This window comes from Pseudorca crassidens, chromosome 11 (assembly GCF_039906515.1).
Source record: "Pseudorca crassidens isolate mPseCra1 chromosome 11, mPseCra1.hap1, whole genome shotgun sequence".
Lineage (NCBI taxonomy): Eukaryota > Metazoa > Chordata > Mammalia > Artiodactyla > Delphinidae > Pseudorca > Pseudorca crassidens.
Window position 1 is genome coordinate 19,915,834 of NC_090306.1, and position 22,940 is coordinate 19,938,773.

General features: G+C 39.3%; 1 protein-coding gene across 4 annotated transcripts in view; it reads right to left on the reverse strand.

Annotated features, from left to right (window-relative positions):
* The window catches only part of BCAT1 (branched chain amino acid transaminase 1), a 214,205-nt gene that overhangs the window by 113,692 nt on the left and 77,573 nt on the right, over positions 1–22,940 (reverse strand). For 3 of the 4 annotated variants that reach the window (XM_067695920.1, XM_067695922.1, XM_067695921.1), the window contains 3 exons: positions 22,543–22,628; positions 19,765–19,905; positions 15,980–16,054 (listed from right to left, as the gene is read on the reverse strand). In XM_067695920.1, coding sequence (XP_067552021.1) covers positions 15,980–16,054; positions 19,765–19,905; positions 22,543–22,628 — 302 coding nt within the window. Of the gene's footprint in view, positions 1–1,361; positions 7,605–15,979; positions 16,055–19,764; positions 19,906–22,542; positions 22,629–22,940 lie in introns of those variants that run through there. The other variant, XM_067695924.1, reaches the window with a different exon arrangement.

A 22,940-nucleotide genomic window follows, 5' to 3' on the forward strand; every position in this document is an offset into this window, starting at 1 on the left:
CACTCTACCCACCTCTTTAGGGTTGTAATTTTTCAAAAATCCTATTGACTTCCTGATGACGACCTTTGGAGAGAAGGAACCATGGGTTTCCATCAAAACTATCCTTGCTGCCTAAAAGACATAGTTAGAGAACAAGCCCAGTGATGATTCTATACACACAGAAGAGTCTACGTGTTGGCTGTGGGTTTGTTGGTTACAGGAGTGACTCTACAAGTCGTCACAATTTTAAGTAGTGTCAGTCTACCATAGAACATTTCATCTAAAGATATGATGGTGTCAAGCACCTATGAAAGGCCATGTATGTGGAATCAATTCTTGATTCAAAAAATATGCTTAAGATCAAATCGAATCAATGTAACAGAAAAATAATTACAAAGGCTGAAAATTGCCCCGCTCCCCGCTTTTTTTTTTTGGCTTCTGTTAGTAAACCCATGTAGAAGAGACACTTTCTACGCTGAAGGAGACTGCTGTCTCATCTGATAAATCATATAAGCTCCAGTGAATGTATGTCATCACCCGCAGGAATGACAGGTCTATCTTTGTCGCTCTTGTGGGATTTGAGCATTGACACTGTCAGAGAACTTGACTAATAACCTTCACCTGGACCTTCCAAACTGCACATAACTTCTTGATAAAAATCTTGATAAAGGCCAATATTTTCACAGGTTGGCAGGGTCGGGAGAAGAGGGTCACTGAGCACTTTGACACTTTTAAGTTCAGTTTACAGTAACTCCTTGAGAAGCCTGAGGTTTTGCTGCACTTGCAATTGTTGGGACAAATCACAAGAAAATGAATGAAATATGTGACCCTCAGAGATACTGCATCTGGCTTTATTCTCTCAAAGATATGTGCTCATGAGAGTAATTTATACACATCACTGTTTGACGAAAAGGACACATCATTGATGTTCTCTAAGTTTAAATCGAATGCCTTTCACTTTATACTGTGTTTTATTCTAAAGCCACATATGTGTGTGTGTTGCTTCATCAGTGAGATTCATGACAGTGAATGGGAAGAAGTAATCCATTCCCCTTATTCTGCTCAAAATGCAAAAGACAAGGCTAAATTTTGCTAAGGACGGATCCATCCCAGAGGAAAGGACAACTCTTAGATGCCCATTGAATTTCTCATCCACATGTTTGAAAATATGAGACGTAGTTAGACTCTAGCCAGGGGTATGGTTTCAGGTCTTTCTGGTGTGCTTAATTCCTTCTCTCTCTCAAAGTCATTTTGGTTTAAAAACACCACACCACATTTACATCCCATGACCAAAAAGCTTGGAACATCAAAAAAACGGTAATTGAGCATTATTATTTTATGCATTCAACACTGCTGATTTCAAGAGACTACACAAACAGGAATCCTTGAAATTGTTTTATTGATGACAGAATCAGTGTATAATTTGATGAGGATTTGATGAGGAACCTGCGAACAATAAAGAATATGTCTATTGCCAGCAAAATACAATTATTCCAGGTCCTTTAGACGTTACAAATACAGTTCTTTCACATCAGACGGTTCATACGTAACAAAGCCATTTAAGAATGCTTAATTGTGCTTCTACAAAACCTTCGAAGAATGAGGTAGTTTCCTTTACCCACCATATTTTCCACATTTCCATTATTACGCTTTCAGTGAGCTTAAATCCTTTTAACATAATCTTTAAACAATTGCTCATGAGAGCCCAGGCTTATTTATAAAATGTTTATTTCTTTCTACTTGATTATCCTTAAAGATAATCTCAAGAATAACTACACAACCAGAGAAATTTGAGACAAGCAATGGCTGGGGCTTTTTCATTACAATCAGACTTAGATGCAAGAGAACACGTTCTAAAAATTCCATAGTTAAGCTGGTATTCTCCCATTTCTAACTATAAACTGATTTAAAAACTACTTCCTCACACTACTTTTCTCTCAGCCACCATATCAAGTAAGCACAGATTCTTCAGCCTAGGGCGTTAGGCTCCATTTATTGGCTAACTATGGGATCATGCATTGTTTTACGTCAACAGGGGACCACCTGAATTTATAGGTGCATACAGATTAGCCAGCTTATCCTTAAAATTTCATTCAGAATCTACTTACTGCCATATTCCTGAATACCAACACCCTTCAAACACTTATCAATGAAGTAGAAATTGAGGCAGGTTATTTGTATTCCCGTCTTGACGCTGAGAATGACTCTAACGACCATTGTGAAATTAGCTTGAGGAAATCGCAGCGTGTTGTACATTTTAGTTAAAACTAAAATGATAATATTCAACGAATTTCCAAATCAGTTAACCTTCACCAAGGAAAGGGGGATGGTGGCCAATAGTATTCCCAAGGGGAAAAAGAAGTCACCATCTACTCCTTGCCACTTATTCTTTTATTCAGTCTCAAGAAGCTTCACAGATCTTAAAATAAAATGGTTGAAGAAACGACAAAATAGGTCTTATAGACTATGCAAGTATAAAGTCTTAACCATATTGGTAGTAATCTAAAGTAGTTCCCATGTAACATGACCGTTAGATCATTATCTCAAGAGTATCTGATAAGCTGACCACTATATTTAGTCACTTTCTAATTGGCACTATTTGTACTTGGCACCTATGTTGAAAGATCCCGACGGCTGGCAGAATGAGGAAAAAGAGCTCTCTTGGACAGCACAGAAGCAAGTTCGACTTTTTGCCTTACTTTCTCTACTACCATTTGTTCTTCCTCTGACATCTTCTGTAGTTAAAATTGTCTCCATTCAATGATGGGTAACAAGGAACCTAGCCATTGTGACAGTGGACATGTAGAGAAAATACATGTCAATGATAATACATTTTAAATTCATTCCCGTATCACAGCTCGCAATTTTTACCATCCCAACAGTGGGTTCCATAGGTAGAACATTAGGTAGCTCATGTTTTAGACCTTATTAATCGGTATGTGGTATGCAAAACAAACTTTCAGACAGAAAGTATACAAAGATTGCTTAAAACTTCAATACTTGTATCCAGCAGATTTTTAAAGACCACCTCATTTGCTAAGACTGAATTTCATGCCTTTATCATTCACTAAAGCAAATATGTTTACATATATCTGATCCCAGGGAATTATTTACCTCCAAACACTTGATATGTTTCTATTCTATTGATATGTTTCTTTATCACTTCCTCAAATTAACATCTGAGAAGTTTTTTACTATGGTATGTATACTGAAGATGGAAAATAAATCACTTTCTTCTACCTTTGTATTTTTAAAAGAACTTTCTGGCAATGATCAAAAAGAATCTCTTTGAAATACTTTAAATGGCCTTTCTTTTAAAACCTCACACTTTGAAAAACTGTTGTATTAATGTTAAGTCTTCCACCTGCTATTTTCTGAGTAGCTGTAATCCATCATTTTCAAGCCAACAGTCTCAACAGTTTGATTCATAATTGACATTTTCCAGAAAAAGTCACTCTAGGAACATTTTGTTTATTTCAATAATACCTGACTTTAAGATCAGCAAGGATGCTGTAATTTGAGGTGTTCTTTTGTTAGACGAACCATGACAACTTAACATCGCTCCAAAGGGATGCAGTTAACAAATGTATCAGGTTAGCAGTAAACAGTAAACCGGGAGGTAATTCACACCAAGAACCCCTAAATACTAATCTACTGAGTAGTTTCCCACGAGAGGAAAGAAAGGAATGGGGAAAAAGGACATTATTTCTTTTAAAAATGAGATGAAAATGTTTACTGTGATTTCTTGATAGCACACCAATAACAGAGGTGTGCTCTGGCCTTTGTCTCCTTATCATCTAACTGTATTAAATATTACTTTTATACCTAAAACTTCAAGTAGGAGAGTAGAAACTCCACGAGGGTAATGTCTCTATACTACTTATTTTCTAAAACTAACTTTCTAATCCCTACTGTGAGTTGTGTTAGACACATATTTGTGGGTATTCAATCAACATTTCTCAAGTTAACTGATCCAATTAATTATAATCTCTGTGATCTTTGTCAATTAATAAGTAATGCTTATTCAGAGAGTGGTACTCTCTGCCTCCTCTCCTTGAGGAGATATCTGGAAAACAGACAGCTGAACAAATTCTACTTGTGGCAAAACAAAGTGATAGGTGTTATAAACATCTGCTAAAATTATGTGCCAGGATTACTATTTATAACTTAAGTTTTTGCATATCCTAAATCCACATTAAAGGAATAATTCTTTGATCGTATTTAGAATCAGGACATGAAATCAAAGAGCCCTCTTACAATGTTTCTCTAACCCCTGTCTAAGCTTTAGTGCCTCTCATGAATGTTTATTGCTCTAAATATTTTAGAAAATATCACTCATTGACAGTGAATGTTGTCGTTTCCTGCTTAAAATAGATTTTTCCCAATCATAAGGGTAACGTGAACATATAATTTTAAAAAGGAACTTTTAAAGGAAAAAGAATACAGTGATTGAGCACTAAGTGGGAATGGGGAAAATAAATAAGCTTATGTTGGCAGCTAACTTTATAGCACAAACTCCCTAAAGCAGAGCTGAAACCGAAGCTTTAGTAAAGTTCCTACAATTCTTTTGACCAAGATATACTCATTAATTGCGTTTAAGTGCCCCAGAGTACTCTGATTTCAGGAAAGCTAGATATGAGGAAGAGTTTTCACCCAGGGTGTATAATGTAGGCTTCCCAGATCTTCAGGAGGGCTGACATTGCCAAGTTATAGAATCGATGTGACATTGCGCTTTCTTGCTACCTCTGATCTTTTTTTTTTTTCTCGTGACAATCTTTTGAGAACAGAATAAACGGTGTTTACCAGGTAGAAAAAATAGTGATTCCCTAACAAGTTTTCTCAGTCATTTATTCCTCTTTCCCTTTTACTTTTCCTCTGTACTTTTGAAAGTAAAGGTTTTATTAGGTATTACTAGTTTATTCAGTCCTGCAGGTTCTGGGGAGCACGATACACATCCCTGAAATGGACTCTTCTTTTGGTGTATCATGAGTTGAAGCCTTGATAAATGACTGTAACAAAGAAAATTCCTAAAGCTTTAGGAAATGCTCAGGTTTTGTCTAATGCCTGAAAGCTTCGTTTTAAAATCTTGGTTTCTACTGATGTGTTTTGAAAAAGGCTGATGAACTTGGTCTGAAGTGTAAAAACTGAAAAAAAAGTGGAAGGAAGAGAACACGCAAAATAAGTTAATCATTATCATTTTAAGTGCCACCAGTTCTGTTTATATTCATGCACATGTGAACTGCTGAATCCCATTTGATCAACCCAATTAAACATTAACTAATTGCAGCCAATTATGCAAATATCAGCAACAATATTAATTTGTTGATCTTTTTGAGCAGATTAGCCTCACATGTTCCTAATGCTAGCCTATCTTACGCCTTAAATGATCAATTAGTGTTGCGATAACTAAGTCTTGAAGAATGGATAATTGCCTAGTTATAATGTGCCACTCTTGCTGTATTAATCCACTGCAATTAAACAAATAGTGCACAAGGAAAAGAGATGTGCAGATGTTCCCTTTAAATCTATTTAACAAGTTAGTGTCAAGGTCAATTTCCTGTCTTATTACTTAAACGAGAATGGCAGATTGTGTCCTCTGTTTTAGGAGACCTTGTTTCTTTAAATGTATATCCTTCATCTTCACAGAGTCTGGTAGAAAGGGCTTAAAATGCTCTTAAGGTCTGATGAAAGAAATCACACAGACATAATGTCAAGACATATTGTTCTCGAACTCTTACAACGAACATGTCTCGCCATACTAATTCAGAGATGCAAAGTATAAAATGTATTTGTGGCAAATAGATGATTTCCATTTCTCATAGGAATGTTGAGTCTGGTTATCATGGGCTACTTGACAGGTTAGGATTACCTTAAGTCATTTCTAGCCTACAATATTGAAAATAAGGTCCCAGGGTTTGGCCAAGGCAAATGTATACTCTCAGAATGCTACTTGGTGAACAAACTTGTGCAGAGCATAGTTAAAGCACTTCAGCCCTACCTAAAAAGAACAGACTCTCCGAAGATTTCAGATCGCCAATTAAAAGCCCCCTAAAAGACATTTTTACCATTCCTTTTCATCTTATACTTCCCTCATTTTCATTTTACCGTTCCTATCTAAAAAGATTCTATGGCCAAAAGTCTTGGAAAAGAATCAAAGCCCCATTTGCTATGTGCTGCTAAATGCCTTAAGGAAAATTTTCCAGCACGGCAAAACTTTTAGAATTTTTTTCCTTGCTCTGAAAAGAGGATGAAATATGATCAGCAAGATGAAAGTTATTAGGACTAAAGGAAACCAAAATATAATGTCTGAGAGTTGACCTTCCAAGGGTAAATGTTTTCTATCAAGATTTGACTTTCCCCTAGATAAACCAGGATACAATTTTAACTCATGGCTCCTAAACAAGGAAAATATCATCTATAATCACTCTCCCTGTACCCTAACCATGTGCTTATCCAATCCCCATTCAACAGAAATGAGCACCTATAAAACCAGAGTATAAAATCCAGAGTATATACCTCTTTGCTTTCTATCAAAAAACTAAATATGATTTATTTTGTATTTATCACAACATTTATGTGTTTAACACGAAACCTATATCATTTCCATTTGGTTGGTACGGTATCACGATCTCTCTAGAGCTATTACTTTAATTCCAAGACAGTCTTCAAATAAAGACAATATGAAAATTGTTAATTAAAAATAAAATAAGTTAATCATTATCATTTTAAGTGCCACCAGTTCTGTTTATATTCATGCACATGTGAACTGCTCAATGAGGTAAATACAGACAAAGTCAGAATCGATCACAAATTCTAATAAAGAGGTTTCACAATATAGAAACAAAGAAGGTACACTTCTATAGAAGGTACATGTTCATTCATTCCTTGTTATGTGACAGGCAGGGGAATGCAAAGATCTATAAGGCACAAGACCCTCAGTCTTGTAGTGAAGCCTGACTGCTGATTACAACACAATGTGGAAAGGGCAGGGGTGGGCCTTGCTGATGCACCAGGAGAGCCTGGCGCAGACCGGGACATCAGGAAGGAGGGAGAGATTTTCCCTAAGACGGACTTAGGGGACCTGGAAAGAAATATGAGGGGAGGAAATCCAGTTTCTCAAAGTCTTGATTTAAAAAAAAAAACAACAACAAACACTTTCTGAGGATGAAGATGTGTGGCAGGAAATGGTACCTATGAAATTTACTCAGATCAGCTTTTCAAACACAAAAACACTCACTTGGTTGAGGAGCAGAACGTAACTTATGCTAAAGAATAAACACTTTTTTATCTGATTGAAGTACCAAGGGAAGCACTCAGGTTATGGAGGAAAATTCTACGCTTAGATGGCTTCCATTCTCATCTTTCTAGAGAAGGTAAGGTAAGCTTCTAGGAGCAAGTTTATAAACTACCACTGGATGACTGCAATTCATCTTCTCTGGCACGAGGAAACAATCGCCCTGGAAACACTGATAATACAAACTACATTATGCACAACTAAAAACAGGTAGCCAAAGAAATTTCTCATAATTCAAATGCAACAGTCTGTCCCAAGAACACACAAATGATAGCCTGTTCTTTTCCATTCAGGATACTGTGATTGTCCAATCACTCTCTTCTCTTCCGTACTACAACAAAAGCAAGAAAACATGTTTCAGTGTAAAAACTCACAGCGCAGGGGCAGCTTATAAATAAATGTAATGATATAACCAACGTTGTACAAAAGGTTCACTTCTGTTTTGAACATTAAAAGCATATTCACACTGAAAATAAGACTATGTGCAAACAAATACCTGGAAAGAATCACAAATTTTATAATTACTGTGGAGCTCGATGTAGAGCTGGTAGAGGTCCCTTACATATGCCTTTGCATTGCCATTCTGTATTTAGCGTCTCAGATCATGTCCCCCTTCCACATGAATTGCCTCTTTCGTACTAATATAACTTGAGTTGAAATGAACACAAACAATAGAATTCCTGAACTGGAAAGAACATTAATGACCATCTAGCATGCAGGGGATGAGCCACATAAGTGGGGCTCTGGATTTCACTTCAGAGCAGTTCCACTTCTACTGGTTTTATATAGTGGGATTCCAGGAAAGGTTTCATTTGTAGAAAATTTCTATGGCTTAAAAATCAAGTGTGAAGAGCAATGAACTCAAGCCCAGCTTCTCATTTAAGGACACTGAGGCTCAATGAAACTCTTAAAAAAAAAAAAAAAAAAGTATTGAAGTAAAGTTGATTTACAATATTGTGTTAATTTCTGTGGTACAGCGTAATGATTCAATTATACATATATATATATTCTTTTTCATATTCTTTTCCATTATGGTTTATCACAGGATTTTTTAAAACTTTTTATTTTATATTGGAGTATAGCCGATTAACAATGTTGTGATCATTTCAGGTGCACAGCAAAGGGACTCGGCCACATATACATGTATCCATTCTCCCCCAAACTCTCCTCCCATCCAGGCTGCCCCATAACATTGAGCAGAGTTCCCTGTGCTGTACAGTAGGTCTTTGTTGATTACCCATTTTAAATATAGCAGTACAGGGGCTTCCCTGGTGGCACAGTGGTTAAGAATCTGCCCGCCAATGCAGGGGACACAGGTTCGAGCCCTGGTCCGAGAAGATCCCACATGCTGCGGAGCAACTAAGCCCGTGCGCCACAGCTACTGAGCCTGCGCTCTAGAGCCTGCATGCCACAACTACTGAGCCCACGTGCCACAACTACTGAAGCCCGCGTGCCTAGAGCCCATGCTCCACAACAAGAGAAGCCACTGCAATGAGAAGCCTGCACACCGCAACAAAGAGTAGCCCCTGCTCGCCACAGCAATGAAGACCCAACACAGCCAAAAACAAATAAATGAAAAATAAATAAATAAATAAATATAGCAGTACATCACAGGATATTGAATATAGTTCCCTGTGCTACAGTAGGACCTTGTTGTTTATCCATTCTATATATAATAGTTTGCATTTGCTAACCCCAAACTCCCAATCCATCCCTCCCCCACCCCACTGCCCCCCTTGGCAACCACAAGTCTGCTCTCTTCTAGGAAGCTCTTAATCACAGCCCAGTTCTGCCTCTATGCAATGCTATTCCTTCTACATCACAATGTCCATGTGCTGGGTGCCTCTTAAAGAACTTTGAAGACCTCAGAGGGGACTTCCCTGGTGGTGCAGTGGTTAAGACTCCATGCACCCAATGCAGGGGGCCTGGGTTCGATCCCTGGTCAGGGAACTAGATCCCACATGCATGCCATGACTAACATTACGTATGCCACAGCTAAGGAGCCCAAGAGCTGCAACTAAGGAGCCTGCCTGCCGCAACTAAAGATCCGGCACAACCAAATTAATTAATTAATTTAAAAAAATAATAAAAAAAGACCTCAGAGAACAGAATCTATCAAATTGGTAAAAAAAAAACTGGAAGCCAGGAATGGGTCCACCTACAACCTTCTGGTTTACATGAAAAGGAGAATGAAGGAAGCCCAATGACTATAAGTGACTTGCTTAATCCATATCAGAAAGGGTTTCCTAAAGACGGTGGCCCCCCACTGTTGACTCTGTTGATTAATGATGAACGCTGGATAAAACATTCCCAAATTCTGCCTGATTTATAGATGGTGGCGACACAACTTAGGGGTAAGAGCAAAATATATGTTTTATTTTTCTTATGTGGATTCCCATTAATACATCAGACACTTTAGTCATTAATAATAATTGGGCATCAGCATACTGACATTTTAGCAGATCTTGTTACAAAACTTGATTCATGACCACTATAATTTCATCTTGAATCTCACCAGTTGAAGTGAATTTGCTTTCAATTAGTTTAGTTTTAAAAACAGTCAAGATCAATTTTCAATACAATGACATTCATAGGCTGTGTAATTCTATGAACCTGCAGAATATGTGTTAAGGTTTATCTCTCTCATCCTATAATTTATGCTTTTATGTAAAATCACAGCATTCCGAGATGTGTCCAAGAGATGTGATAATACAGGTAATTCATAATGTCTAGACCTAGGTGGTTAACAATCACCTTTCATTTCAATGATGGATAATGTCACTTAATTTTCCAAGGCAAAATAATTCAGAGTAGAGATGACAGATTCTAGCAGGGATAGAAATTTTTCCTCAAGAGGTGTCCAGAGAAGCAGGGGCAAGAAAACACTCATGTGCATGAGCCAGGCTGTCCGTATACCACTGGCAGTGTCGTTAACACAACCACAGTGGCAGTCCCACACCTTTAATGTTTGCAACACAGCAAATCAAATCGAGCCTGTAGGATGGTACTTTGAGTCCACCTGGAAGGCTCAGTGGGATGCGCAGAATTTTTATCTTTTCATCAATTCCAGTTAGAACACTGAACTAAAACATGACTAACGACAAGCTTATTATTTGCATTCAATGCATGTATGGCAAATTTTACAAGACCTTCGCTAAAATACTTTCTACATTCAGCAGAAAATTCTTAGCAACATAAAAGGTGAATCTTCACATCAGGTACTTACTCTCCACAAGGTCCAAAAAAATATAACCAGCACTGCTCACCAGGTAGCACTTCACCATCCTGGTTCTAAACCGCACTCGATGGCCATGCAAAGTTCTGTGATCCCGTAACAAGGGGAGAAGTGTGGATTAGGGAACAAGGAGGGGCTGGGAAGCTGGTCAAGGGACTGAGCCATCAAGGCAATCTGGAATGTTTACCAAGTCTGCACACGAAAGGGGTGGGACTCTTAACTTCCAGAACTGAAGTCATCAAGTTGTTCCACTGAAAACAAGAAAAATCCAGTAACAACTAATGGCCATTTATTCTTACAAAGTTGTAGCCACTGGTGGGAAAACAGATTTTTGAAATTCTATCTGGTGATGTGCAATCAACACAGATCCTGCTTCTATCCCATTCAGCTTCCCTTATTTTAAACTGTTGAAGATGTCCCCCTCTGGGTCTTGGCAATCACTCCTCCCACCTTCTGAAATGGTAATAGCAGGACTGCTAGTTAGTCAGACATGCTACCCGGATATCGAAGACCCGGCTTCCAGCTTTTATCTGATCTTGACAGCAGTTGATGTGTATCTCACTTTGAAAAGACCTAAATCAGATTCTCTGAAGGTTTTTTTGAAAAATAATTTGACGTTATTCAAGACCTTCCTCCCATCTCTTCTCAGAATGTGTTAATATGCAAAAGGCTTTACTCTTTAGTACTTGCTTGGTGTGTCAATCACCCATTCATTCCTTTATTTAGGAAACATTACTGAGTGTGTACTATGGCCCAGGCCCTGTACCTAATACTAGGTTTACCAAAAGAGAATAAAACAATGCCCATCCTCAGGCAACCACAGAACAAAGTTAAGTGTGTGACTAATTAGAACATAATATAAAGGTCAGATGTGGGGCATCCCGGCGCGGAGCGGAGCTGCAGCTCTGTCTCCTCCGCCAACCCTCCCCCTCAGGCGCCATCCCTCCTGCCGGCCAGGCCCACCCGGACCGATCGATAAGTTCCACTGCGGCTCGAGCCCCGGGCAGCTCACGGGCAGCCAGAGCTCGAAGGCTCCCCGCGGCGACGGGAACGGAGAGGAGGCAGCCGGCGCTTCCCCCCCGCTCAGGTCAGCGGACCGGAGGACGGCCACGCGAAAAGCCATGCAGACTCATCCCCCAAAGGTGAAGGGAGTCGCCCCGCGTGAACGGAACAAAGGAGGCAGCCGGGGCCACTGGCGATGCCATCGAGCCGGCACCCCCTAGCCAGGGCGCTGAGGCCAAGGGGGAGGTCCCGCCCAAGGAGACCCCCAAGAAGAAGAAATATCTTTCAAGAAACCTTTCAAATTAGCGGCCTGGCCTTCAAGAGAAATCGGAGGGAGGGGGCAGGGGGCATCCGTCTGCCTCGTCACCCACAGAGGAAGGGCAGGAGCAGGGGGGTCGGTGCCTGCGGCGAGGGAGGCACCGCCCAGGGAGGGAAGGCTGCCGCCACCCGAGAGCCAGGAGCCCCAGGCCACAAGGGAGAGGCTGGTGCAGGGCCCGGGCGCACAGCCATCCACCGCTGGGGGCCCTACACCAGCGGGCGGGCTGAATGAGTAGCCGGGTGAGGGCAGGTGGGTGATCTCTAAGCTGCAGAAAACTGCGCTGTCCTTGTGGTCACTGCCTGGACCTGGTGCCCTGGCTGCCTTCCTGTGCCCAGAAAGGAAGGGGCTGTTGCCCCCTCACCACGTTCCCTTTCCTCTTCTCCCTCCTGTGGATTCTCCCATCATCCAGCTGGTCTTCCCCTTAAGGCCAGTTGAAGATGGTCCCTTGCAGTTTCCCAAGTTGGGTTAGTGATGTGAAATGCTCCTGCCCCTGTCCCTGCCTCCTTCCCTGTCCCCACCCGTGCAGAAGGCAGTTGCTGGTTTTCTTCCCCAATTCTTTTCCAAGTAGGTGTTGTTTATTCCCCAAATCCCTGAGCCCCACGTAGGGGTGGCTATACTCCCAAACCCTGAGTGGCCAGCCTTCCCCTGTTGAGTTTTTTTTTTTTTTTTTTTTTTCCCTGTTGAGTTTTTAGTCTCGTGTTGTGCCTAGTGGCCCCTGGGCTGGGGAGGACACTGCCCCTGTGTAGGTTTTCATAAATGTCTTACTCGAGTTCAAACCTCCAGCTTGTGAATCAACTGTGTCTCTTTTTTGACTTGGTAAACAAGTATTAAGCTTTGGGGTCGAGGGGAGGTATGTGATGTGAAACAACTTCTTGTTGTCTTTTTTTTCCCCCTCCCATTGTTGTAAATAACTTAATGGCCAAACCCCAAGTTTGTAATTTTTTTTTTTCCTAACTGCTAAAACCATTCTCTTCCACCTGGTTTTACTGTAACATTTGGAAAAGGAATAAATGTCATCCCATTAAAAAAAAAAAAAACGGTCAAATGTGATCATCCCAGGGGCCATGGAAGCTGGAGGATGAAGCAGCACTTAAGTGGGTGAATGTGTTTGTACTGGGGGAAAGGGACGCTGTTCAAGAGACTGAAAAGATTCCTAAAGGAGATGTGTCTCGAAGGATAACCAACACCTTATCAAGTGGGAAAACTGTAGAAGATACAGAAAGGCACAAAGGAAGCAGCAGAGAGCAGAGCATATTGGACGACAGAGAAGACCCCTAATGGCAGCGGCAAAGGTGAAGATGATGGTAACTGGAATAGCAAAGAGCAATGGGAGAGAGGGGAAACATGGGCAATGTGGAGATGTTCTCCAAGTTCAAGTTTGGTTAAGTATGAACACAGAAGTGTTTTTCTTTGTTGCATTAAAAAAAAAAAGGAAGAAATAAGAAGAAAAACAGGACTTCCCTGGTGGCGCAGTGGTTAAGAATCTGCCTGCCAATGCAGGGGACACAGGTTCGAGCCCTGGTCCAGGAAGATCCCACATGCTGCAGAGCAACTAAGCCCGTCTGCCACAACTACTGAGCCTGCGCTCTAGAGCCCGCGTGCCACAACTACTGAAGCCCCCGCGCCTAGAGCCTGTGCTCCACAAGAAGAGAAGCCACCGCAATGAGAAGCCTGTGCACCACAATGAAGAGTAGCCCCCGGCTCGCCGCAACTAGGGAAAGCCCAAGTGCAGCAACGAAGACCCAAAACAACCAAAAATAAACAAACAAACTTATTTAAAACAAAAACAAAAGAATCCTGTCATCTGAAATGTCCCCCTCCTAAGAGGTATTTGTAGGGCAATCTAAGATCCAGGGAACTATGTGGATAATTAGCCAAATGGGATGAACACTCAGCCTCAGAGGTTCTTACTTGTATACAGAAGTACACAAGTCCAATAAAAATCAGATCTGTGGTTAAGAAGGTATCTTCCCCTCTAGGTCACACTGTAGGAACCTTGAGGTTTCTTGGTTATTGTTGTTCTCTTCTTCAATTCACCAGAGCACTTTGGAGGAAACACCACGTTTCCACGCAATGTCAAAGAGATCAAATGTAAAACATGATGCAATTCTACGCTTTTTCCTCAATAATTACACTTCAATTATTTTTCTTGGAGAGAAAAAGACAATTTAGTAGCTTGGCTGACAGCACCAATTTGCCAGCTTGTAAGAGAGTAATTTCAAAACTGTAGGTTCCATGCCCACAGGCACAAAATAATTGAAGAAGAAGAAAGAGGTGGTCTTAGATTCCAAATGGATGGTCCTTTGTTACTTAACAATTTGGAGCAGATTTGGTGCTCCTGGTTTGTAGTTTAATTCAGAATCCTTGTATTATCTCATGTATCCCCTTGTTTCTTTGTTCAGTGTGGAGCTCTGAACGTATCATTAGTTTTTAGTGTTACTACCATTTATACTTTACTACCTAGAGTATTAACTTCTTGGCCACAAGCACCAAGTTATATAGAGCATATACACAGGTAAGAGGAAAATGGTCTATTTCTTCTCATTTTCTGCTTCATATATAACTTTTATTTTTAAACCTTTTGATATGGTCTCACATTTAAATTGAATAAATTTGTCTTTCGTCTATATCAGTGTGCTTTGACCTCTCCAGTTTTTCGGTCACTTTTTCCACTACTCTATCACCAGCACCTGGAACTGCCTCTGGCACACAGTTTGTGCTCAATACTATGTATCTGTTGAATGAATGAATCAAAAGCATTCACTTCCCTCACCTACATTCCTGGCTTCTGTAATCTTACCCAGACAACTCTAAAAATAAAAATACATGAACCATCCATGCAGAAATTTTTATTAAATTTCTTCGAATTACTTTGGATTGGTTCTATGCAGAAACCAACTCTGAATAAATTTTAAGTCTTCAATGTTAAGATATTCCTTTATTTAGCTTACAGAAAATTCCTATAGAACACTTCTACTGAAGAGTGTAAGACAACTCATTGGTTCTAAAAGCACAATAATTCTTTTCTTTTAATGCTATAAATTTTGCATAAAAGTGGCTAAGTCTTCAAAAAATAGCATTTTCATCCAAAGTTCTCTGTAGGGACCTGCTGCTTTCCCAACCAACTTTACATTTTTGCTTACTTTTTAAGACCCCACACCATTTGATGTCACCCAATCTATCAAACTTTATTTCACATTTCAATATGAATCTCAGCTCCCTCGGGTATTTTCACTGACTGGCAACGATGGCATCCGGGCTCAGCAAACTTTAGAACAATATCTTTTATAGGTGACCCAGGTTTACCTGGTATATGATATGTCTACCTAGAAAGATGCTTAACTGCCTGATGACATTACTGTAAATTGTTGCTCAGAAAAAATAGGCAAAACAAAGTTAGCAGTATTAAAAAATAGGTGTGCACACTGTTTGACCTGATAATTACAATCCCAGGAATTTATCCTAAGGAAAAAATCAAGCATGCACTGTTTATAATAGTGAAAGAATTTCCAACAATTTAAATGTTCAATAAGATTTCTTTAAAAATTATGGTATATCAACATAGTGGAATTTAATTAAACTTTATACGTTGAATTTTAAAATTTATTGATACGAAAAAGCAAATGATTTATTAATTGAAAAAAAGCAGGTTAACAAAATTACGTACGATCCCACTGTCAGAAAAATATCTATCTAAAAATACACTGAGTGCTTATAAAATACTGAAAGTTGAGATATCAAAAGTTAAGTGATTTTATCTGTGATGTAATCACAGGTAATATTAGTTTTTTCTGTGTTTTCTTCTACTTTAAAGTCTTTTATAAGAAGTCTGTTATACTTTTCATGAGATTTTTAAGTGTTATCAAAATTTATATACTTTTTAAAAATGTTAAGTAATTGAGTCCCTGACTATATATATATATTTTTCCCCCTTCTTTCCTTCCTTTTTTTTTTCTTTTTTTTTAAACTGTGTATCTTTTTTCTCATTTCTGCTTTGCTCATGTCCACATATACTATTGGGAACATCTTCCTTAAATTTAATTTGTTGACCTCAGATGGTAGCACTTACTCTCTTCTCTCCACTGAAGTATGATTTGGTTCTAGGTTTTGAATGAAAAAAAGACAGCATTTTAAAAATAGAAGCCCTTACCTGAATATCAGTCAATTTGTCCAAGATGCGGCTTGCAAGCTTAGGCCCATTCTCCATAGTTGGGATGTGTATAGTCTATGAAAGAAAACCAGACACGAAATCATTTGAGGATATTCATGTACACAGTAACAACAAGTAAGAAACTCAGCAATTTTACCGAAATAAGGAATGGCACTATGGTAACCTCATTACGGATGCTAACTCCTTATGCCAAAGACTCTTTTCTATTCTGAATTTGAATAAAAATGAACTAGCCGGTGATAGGTTGTTCATTTCCTACCAACTGATTTCAGGGCATAACTGGTTTATATGCCAGTCTTCAGGCTGATTTGAGGAACCATGAGAAGCAGGGGTACCTAGAATAGGGGCTAAACTTAAAGAACCCCACCTCTTCCAGCATCCTGAGAATCTATGAGGATGAATGATTAACCTCCACATCTAACGCTCTTGGCAGGGAATGAGACCTCAAAAGACAGTGTGCCGCAAATTAAAGCAAGTCCTTTCAGGGACATAAACTGAAGCACGTCCATATCTTCACAAAAGGGGCTGCCAAATCTGTCTGTTCTAAGCCAAACTTCCAGGGGCCACAAATTCCACGAAGTTGGACAGCATGGTTAAATTCAGGGCACAAAGATTTTATGTGCCCTAATTTATACTTTGAGTCACGCCCATTCATGCCTTGCTGGCTTGCAGGCTTTTGATAGTTTGATTTTAGTAGAGAGTCCGTACTCTTACTTTTCTTATTATGCCCTTTAGGGTAATAGGATAATTCGATGTACCTTTTGGCTCTGAATGGCTACCTAAAACAAAACCATAAAAATGTATTAAACTTTATTAACTTACTTCTAGAGGAGAAGTAATAACTGGACTTTAAAAATCTGACCTAATGACAACTTCAGTTCATTTAAAAAGTGGACTGATAATATATTACCTAGATACTACCATAGTAAAATGTGAAACAGTAGCTTTATAATCAGTGTAAGCATTCATATATAATAGAATAATTCATCTCCCTTGAAAAATCAATCTGTAGATGGAATTATGTCAGGAGCCAAGTTTGAAAATCTCAAGCAATGAAGCAACCACCATTAAAATTAGCAGGAAAAAAAAAAAATCAATCCACCCAGCTGAGGAAAAAATAATTATAATGTTGAATTTAAAAACCTATAGAATAGGGGCTTCCATGGTGGTGCATGGTTGAGAGTCCGCCTGCCAGTGCAGGGTACACGGGTTTGTGCCCCGGTCCGGGAAGATCCCACATGCCGCAGAGCGGCTGGGCCCATGAGCCATGGCCGCTGAGCCTGCACATCCGGAGCCTGTGCTCCGCAACGGGAGAGGCCACAACAGTGAGAGGCCCGCGTACCGCAAAAAAAAAAACAAAAAAACCCCCAACAGAATAGAGATAAACCCATGCACATATGGTCACCTTATCTTTGATAAAGGAGGCAAGAATATACAATGGAGAAAAGACAGCTTCTTTAATAAGTGGTGCTGAGAAAATTGGACAGCTACATGTATAAGAATGAAATTAGAACACTCCCTAACACCATACACAAAAATAAACTCAAAATGGATTAAAGACCTAAATGTAAGGCCAGACACTATAAAACTCTTAGAGGAAAACATAGGCAGAACACTCTATGACATAAATCACAGCAAGATCCTTTCTGACCCAGCTCCTAGAGAAATGGAAATAAAAACAAAAATAAAAAATGGGACCTAATGAAACTTAAAAGCTTTTGTACAGCAAAGGAAACCATAAACAAGATGAAAAGACAACCCTCAGAATGGGAGAAAATATTTGCAAACGAAGCAATTGACAAAGGATTAATCTCCAAAATATACAAGCAGCTCATGCAGCTCAACATCAAAAAGACAAAGAACCCAATCCAAAAATGGGCAGAAGACCTAAATAGACATTTCTCCAAAGAAGATATACAGACTGCCAACAAACACATGAAAGAATGCTCAACACGGCTAATCACTACAGAAATGCAAATCAAAACTACAATGAGGTATCACCTCACACCAGTCAGAATGGCCATCATCAAAAAATCTACAAACAATAAATGCTGGAGAGAGTGTGGAGAAAAGGGAACCCTCTTGCACTGTTTGTGGGAATGTAAATTGATACCGCCACTATGGAGAACAGTATAGAGGTTCCTTAACAAAACTAAGAATAGAGCTACGTTATGATACAGCAATCCCACTGCTGGGCATATACCCAGAGAAAACCATAATTCAAAAAGACACATGCACCCCAATATTCACTGAGACACTATTTACAATAGCCAGGACATGGGTGCAACCTAAGTGTCCACTGACAGATGAATGGATAAAGAAGATGTGGCACATATATACAATGGAACATTACTCAGCCATAAAAAGAAATGAAATTGAGTTACTTGTAGTTAGGTGGATGGACCTAGAGTCTGTCCTACAGAGTGAAGTAAGTCAGAAAGAGAAAAACAAATACCATATGCTAACACATATATATGGAATCTTAAAAAAAAAAAAAGGTCATGAAGCATCTAGGGGCAAGACGGGAATAAAGACGCAGACCTACTAGAGAATGGACTTGAGGACACGGGGAGGGGGAAGGGTACGCTGGGACGAAGTGAGACAGTGGCATGTAAAATAGATAGCTAGTGGGAAGCAGCTGCATAGCACAGGGAGATCAGCTCGGTGCTTTGTGACCAGCTAGAAGGGTGAGATAGGGAGGGTGGGAGGGAAAAAGACCAATAGAAGGGACTTCCCTGGTGGCGCACTGGTTAAGAATCCGCCTGCCAATGCAGGGGACACAGGTTTGAGCCCTGGTCCGGGAAGATCCCATGCCACGGAGCAGCTAAGCCCGTGCACCACAACTACTGAGCCTGTGCTCTAGAGCCCATGAGCCACAGCTACTGAGCCTGTGTGCCACAGCTACTGAAGCCCACGGGCCTAGAGCCCGAGCTCTTTAACAAGAGAAGCCACTGCAATGAGAACCCGCTCGCCGCAACAAGAGAAAGCACACGCGCAGCAACAAAGACCCAATGCAGCCAAAAACAAAAACCAAAAAAAACAATAGAATTTGTATTTATTATGAGTAATTTAAGCCAATTCATTCACATTATAAAAATAATGCCCACATGCCTCTGAATTATGAAGTTAGATGACGATGTTAATCATAAGTATTGGAGCTGTGTTGTAAAGAGGAAAGTAAAAATACTAACAAGAAAAGGGATGTACAGCACATATAAACAAGATTAATTTACTAGGAGGAAATTTCTTCTAACTAAATGCTTGAATTCCTTCTGAAAGATTTTAGTAAATGCCATGAGGTTTGCCAAATGAAAATTTTTTATGAAGTGGTCTAATTAATAATGATGAAGATGAAAAATGTAGGAGGTGATCATTCAAATGAGTTTTCTTTAATAATTTGCTATTCCTACTCCAGTAGTTCAGAAGTACTTTTGGAAACCAGAGACTGAAATTTCACTTAGTTGTAAAACCTTCCTTAGTGAGATGATAGAAAGAAATGAGTGTAGGTCTATTGGTACATCTCCAATCCCTAAACTGATGTAAGGCAGGTATGATAACGAAGGACAAAACTGTTGGAGTTTACAGGAAACCACTGGAAAGATGAATAAGTTCATCGGGACAAACTGCCACAGTTAACAGAACGCTAAGTTATTTAAAAAATCCTTCGCATCCTGGGTCCAACTAGCACTCTGTCCACATATTTAAAGAATTAAATTACAGGCAAATGTTTGAAAATGATAGGAAGTGAAGAAACAGTGTCTTACCTCACCCTTGTACAGTATATTCGAAACTGGGCAAACAACACAGGCGGTACCAGAACCAAACATCTCCCTCACGCGGTTCTCCTCCACGGCAGTGTTCAGGTCGTCCATGGTGAGGTACCTCTCTGACACCTTAAATTCTCCCTGTTTGGGATAGAAATAAAAATAAATATATTTTTAAGGAAAAGGCATATAAAAAAATGCCCGGTGGTATGGACCATTCTACTTTACATTCTGATGAACTCAGATAATGTCATAATTGTCCTTAGAGGGAAAGCTGGAGAGATCGACACCATCTTATTGAGAAACACACTGAGATGCTAAGCAACCTACTCTAAGGTCACAGCATCTTTAAATGAGATGATGAGAATAGAAAATGTAAGATCAGCATGACAGAGTACATGGTATGTTTTAATACACGCCTGCTTTTCTGCCTTTTATTTGTTATCATGGCCAAAGTCTCACAAGTTGATGCACCCCAAGTGCTACTTAATGTGTATTCTAAACCCTATTTATCATAAGAGAAAATATATTATTATCTAATATTAATAATTATAGCCACCATTTATCGAGCATCCACCACATGCCACGTCCTCTAATTTTTAAGGTGGGTAATATCATCCCCATTGTACAGATGAGGAAATTAAAATTCAAGGAGGCTGAGTGACACCCTGAAGGCCACACAGCTAGTAAATGGCAGAAACTGGATTTGAACTCAGGTCTGATAATGACTGGCTCCAAATGTGGTCCTCTTTCTACTGTTTCTTTTATGGAGTAGAAACAGAGACTGAATTTAAATATCGGAAACATTTCATTACTTTAAAACATCGTGTATTTGGACTTTATATGAGAAATTACATTGTATATTTTTTCTTCCTAAATTCACTGATTCAGTCGACTTCACAGCAGCAATCCTCTTCCTTCTCTCTGGTGCTGTATTAGGTTGAGTTTAATCATAGAATTACTGGTATACCCGCTCATCGACTTCAGCTGAACTATTTATTTGCTCAAGGATAGGAAGTGGAAAAAAAATCTGATGCTTTTAAGCTATGTTTAAACTATCTGTTTAATATTCATTCTTTAATCTGTTTAACTCTCATTCTCCTATGTTAGTGGTTAAAGTTCAAAGCTTGTCAGGAGGCTATTTGAATTAAGGGCAACAATGAATGAATCCATTTTTTAAAAATAAGATGAGAGTATTTTTTAAAATCTACAAATCCACAATAGATAAAAATGGAAATCACAGCCCTTGGAAAGATTCAAAACATTAGAAGAAGAATGCATCATGCTGTAAGTATATTTGGAAGGGTAGGGAAATATGCCTGCAACAGAAATATGGCTTTTTGTAAGTTTCAACCTATCTCAGTCTGCGATTGCAATTAAGTTGTACAAAGGCAAATAAATAAATAAATAAATTCCAGCAAATCAGCCAAGTGAGAACAAGCTGAGTTCTGCGTTGTGGAAAAGAAAAGAAAAGAAAAGAAAAAATCTCTTGTACATAAACAGAATTCTTTTTACTCTGCTCACCCTCACTTATTTTTGGACAATTTCCCCTACCTGGCAAACAGTGGTAACCCCCCGCGGGCCTCTTGGCATTTGTGTCTCACAGTTTTAAAAATAAATTACAGCTAAGGAGTCAGGAAGAAACTTCCTCTATAATAACCTATTTTTCACGCTAGCAAATCATTAGTGTGGGGGAATTTCCACTTGGAACTTCTCATCAAACCTTCTGTACTTGGTTGATTTTTTTCTTTAATAAAACAAAAATCACTGAGCTTGGAAAATGCATCATTCCAATTGAAAACACAATTAGGACAGGGCAAGCTGTTTGAAATTATACCAACAGTTTGTAAATGTCATGCCCAATGCGCCAGCCAGCATGCGGCAGTTGGGTCTTGTCTACTTCAGGATTTTGAGAATTATTTATAGCACGTTTTCTCTATTTCCAAAGCCTTTTCCAGAGAAACTGTACTCTCGTAGACGTGTGTGTTTCTAAACATTTGTCCTATTAGCACTGTTTCACCACAGTCTGCTCAAAGCCTTTTCTTGTCCCTTGGAGACCATTTCAATACATGGGTCAAAAGTCCCATCCAGGAACCTTTGCCAGATTAATCAACTCATTCAATATTCATCTTGAATATGCTAAGTCACTTCCAACACCGAATGGTTTAACACACGTGCCTGTGTCACTTGAATCAGAAAGGCTACTGAAAACAACTTTACATTTGCTTGAATGTTTAGGTGTTAAAATAAGCATGTATGTGAATTTGGGAGGACAGGGGGCAGGAAGGAGGGAGAAAGAAGACCGCGAAACTAATACTGTCATGTTAGAAAGCATTTATATGTCAGTAAAATTCTTTAACTTCTAGCACGGTTACACTGGAATAAACAGAGGAAGGGAAGGACTACGTACCACTGCCATTTGGAAACAACACACTCAGACTTGAAAAGTTAAAGGCTGGCGAAAAGGAAGCCCTCGGAGGATAAACCAGATGAGTCGGTAGGAGACACCTGGTATAAAGCCTGAGACTAGCACTAGAATACTTCTGCACTAGGACGACCTGCTGAACTGGTTTCTGCCTGCCCTCCTTACAAACAATACTTACTTGATAGTCTCACCAAGACAGTCCTTCTAGAAGAGTTCTTTTCACTCAAGTTAAGATTTAAAGATTAGACAGCACTGGTTGGAACTACAGGATATTATTTCAATACTAAGCTGGACTTTTTTGGATTACTTTTTGTTCCATGCTTATAAAAGTGGTTCATGTCAAAGGCACCCACCCACTTGTGTGCCAGGTCCAGGATGCTCTGCCTTGTCACTCCTGGAAGAATGATGCCATCTAGCGGAGGAGTTGCCAGTTCTTCCTCTGTCAATTAGAAATTGGAATCGTTTCAAACTTTATTAGCCATGCCTTTTATCAATACCCATTAAAAAAAAAAAGTTTCTTGCAATTTTGCTGGTGATAAACATGAAAAGGAGGTCACTGTTCTGCATTGTCAAATTTTCCAAATCAACTCATACTTCAGGTAGATCCTTATGTTTTTTTAAAAAAAAAGGAACAAGAAAGGAAATCAGTCATCCTAGCATCTTCAATTTATCCTTAACCTGTGAAAAATGAGATGGCTTCCCACTAACAAACAGTAAGAGTTATAAAATACTCTTAAGAGGAACATTCCAA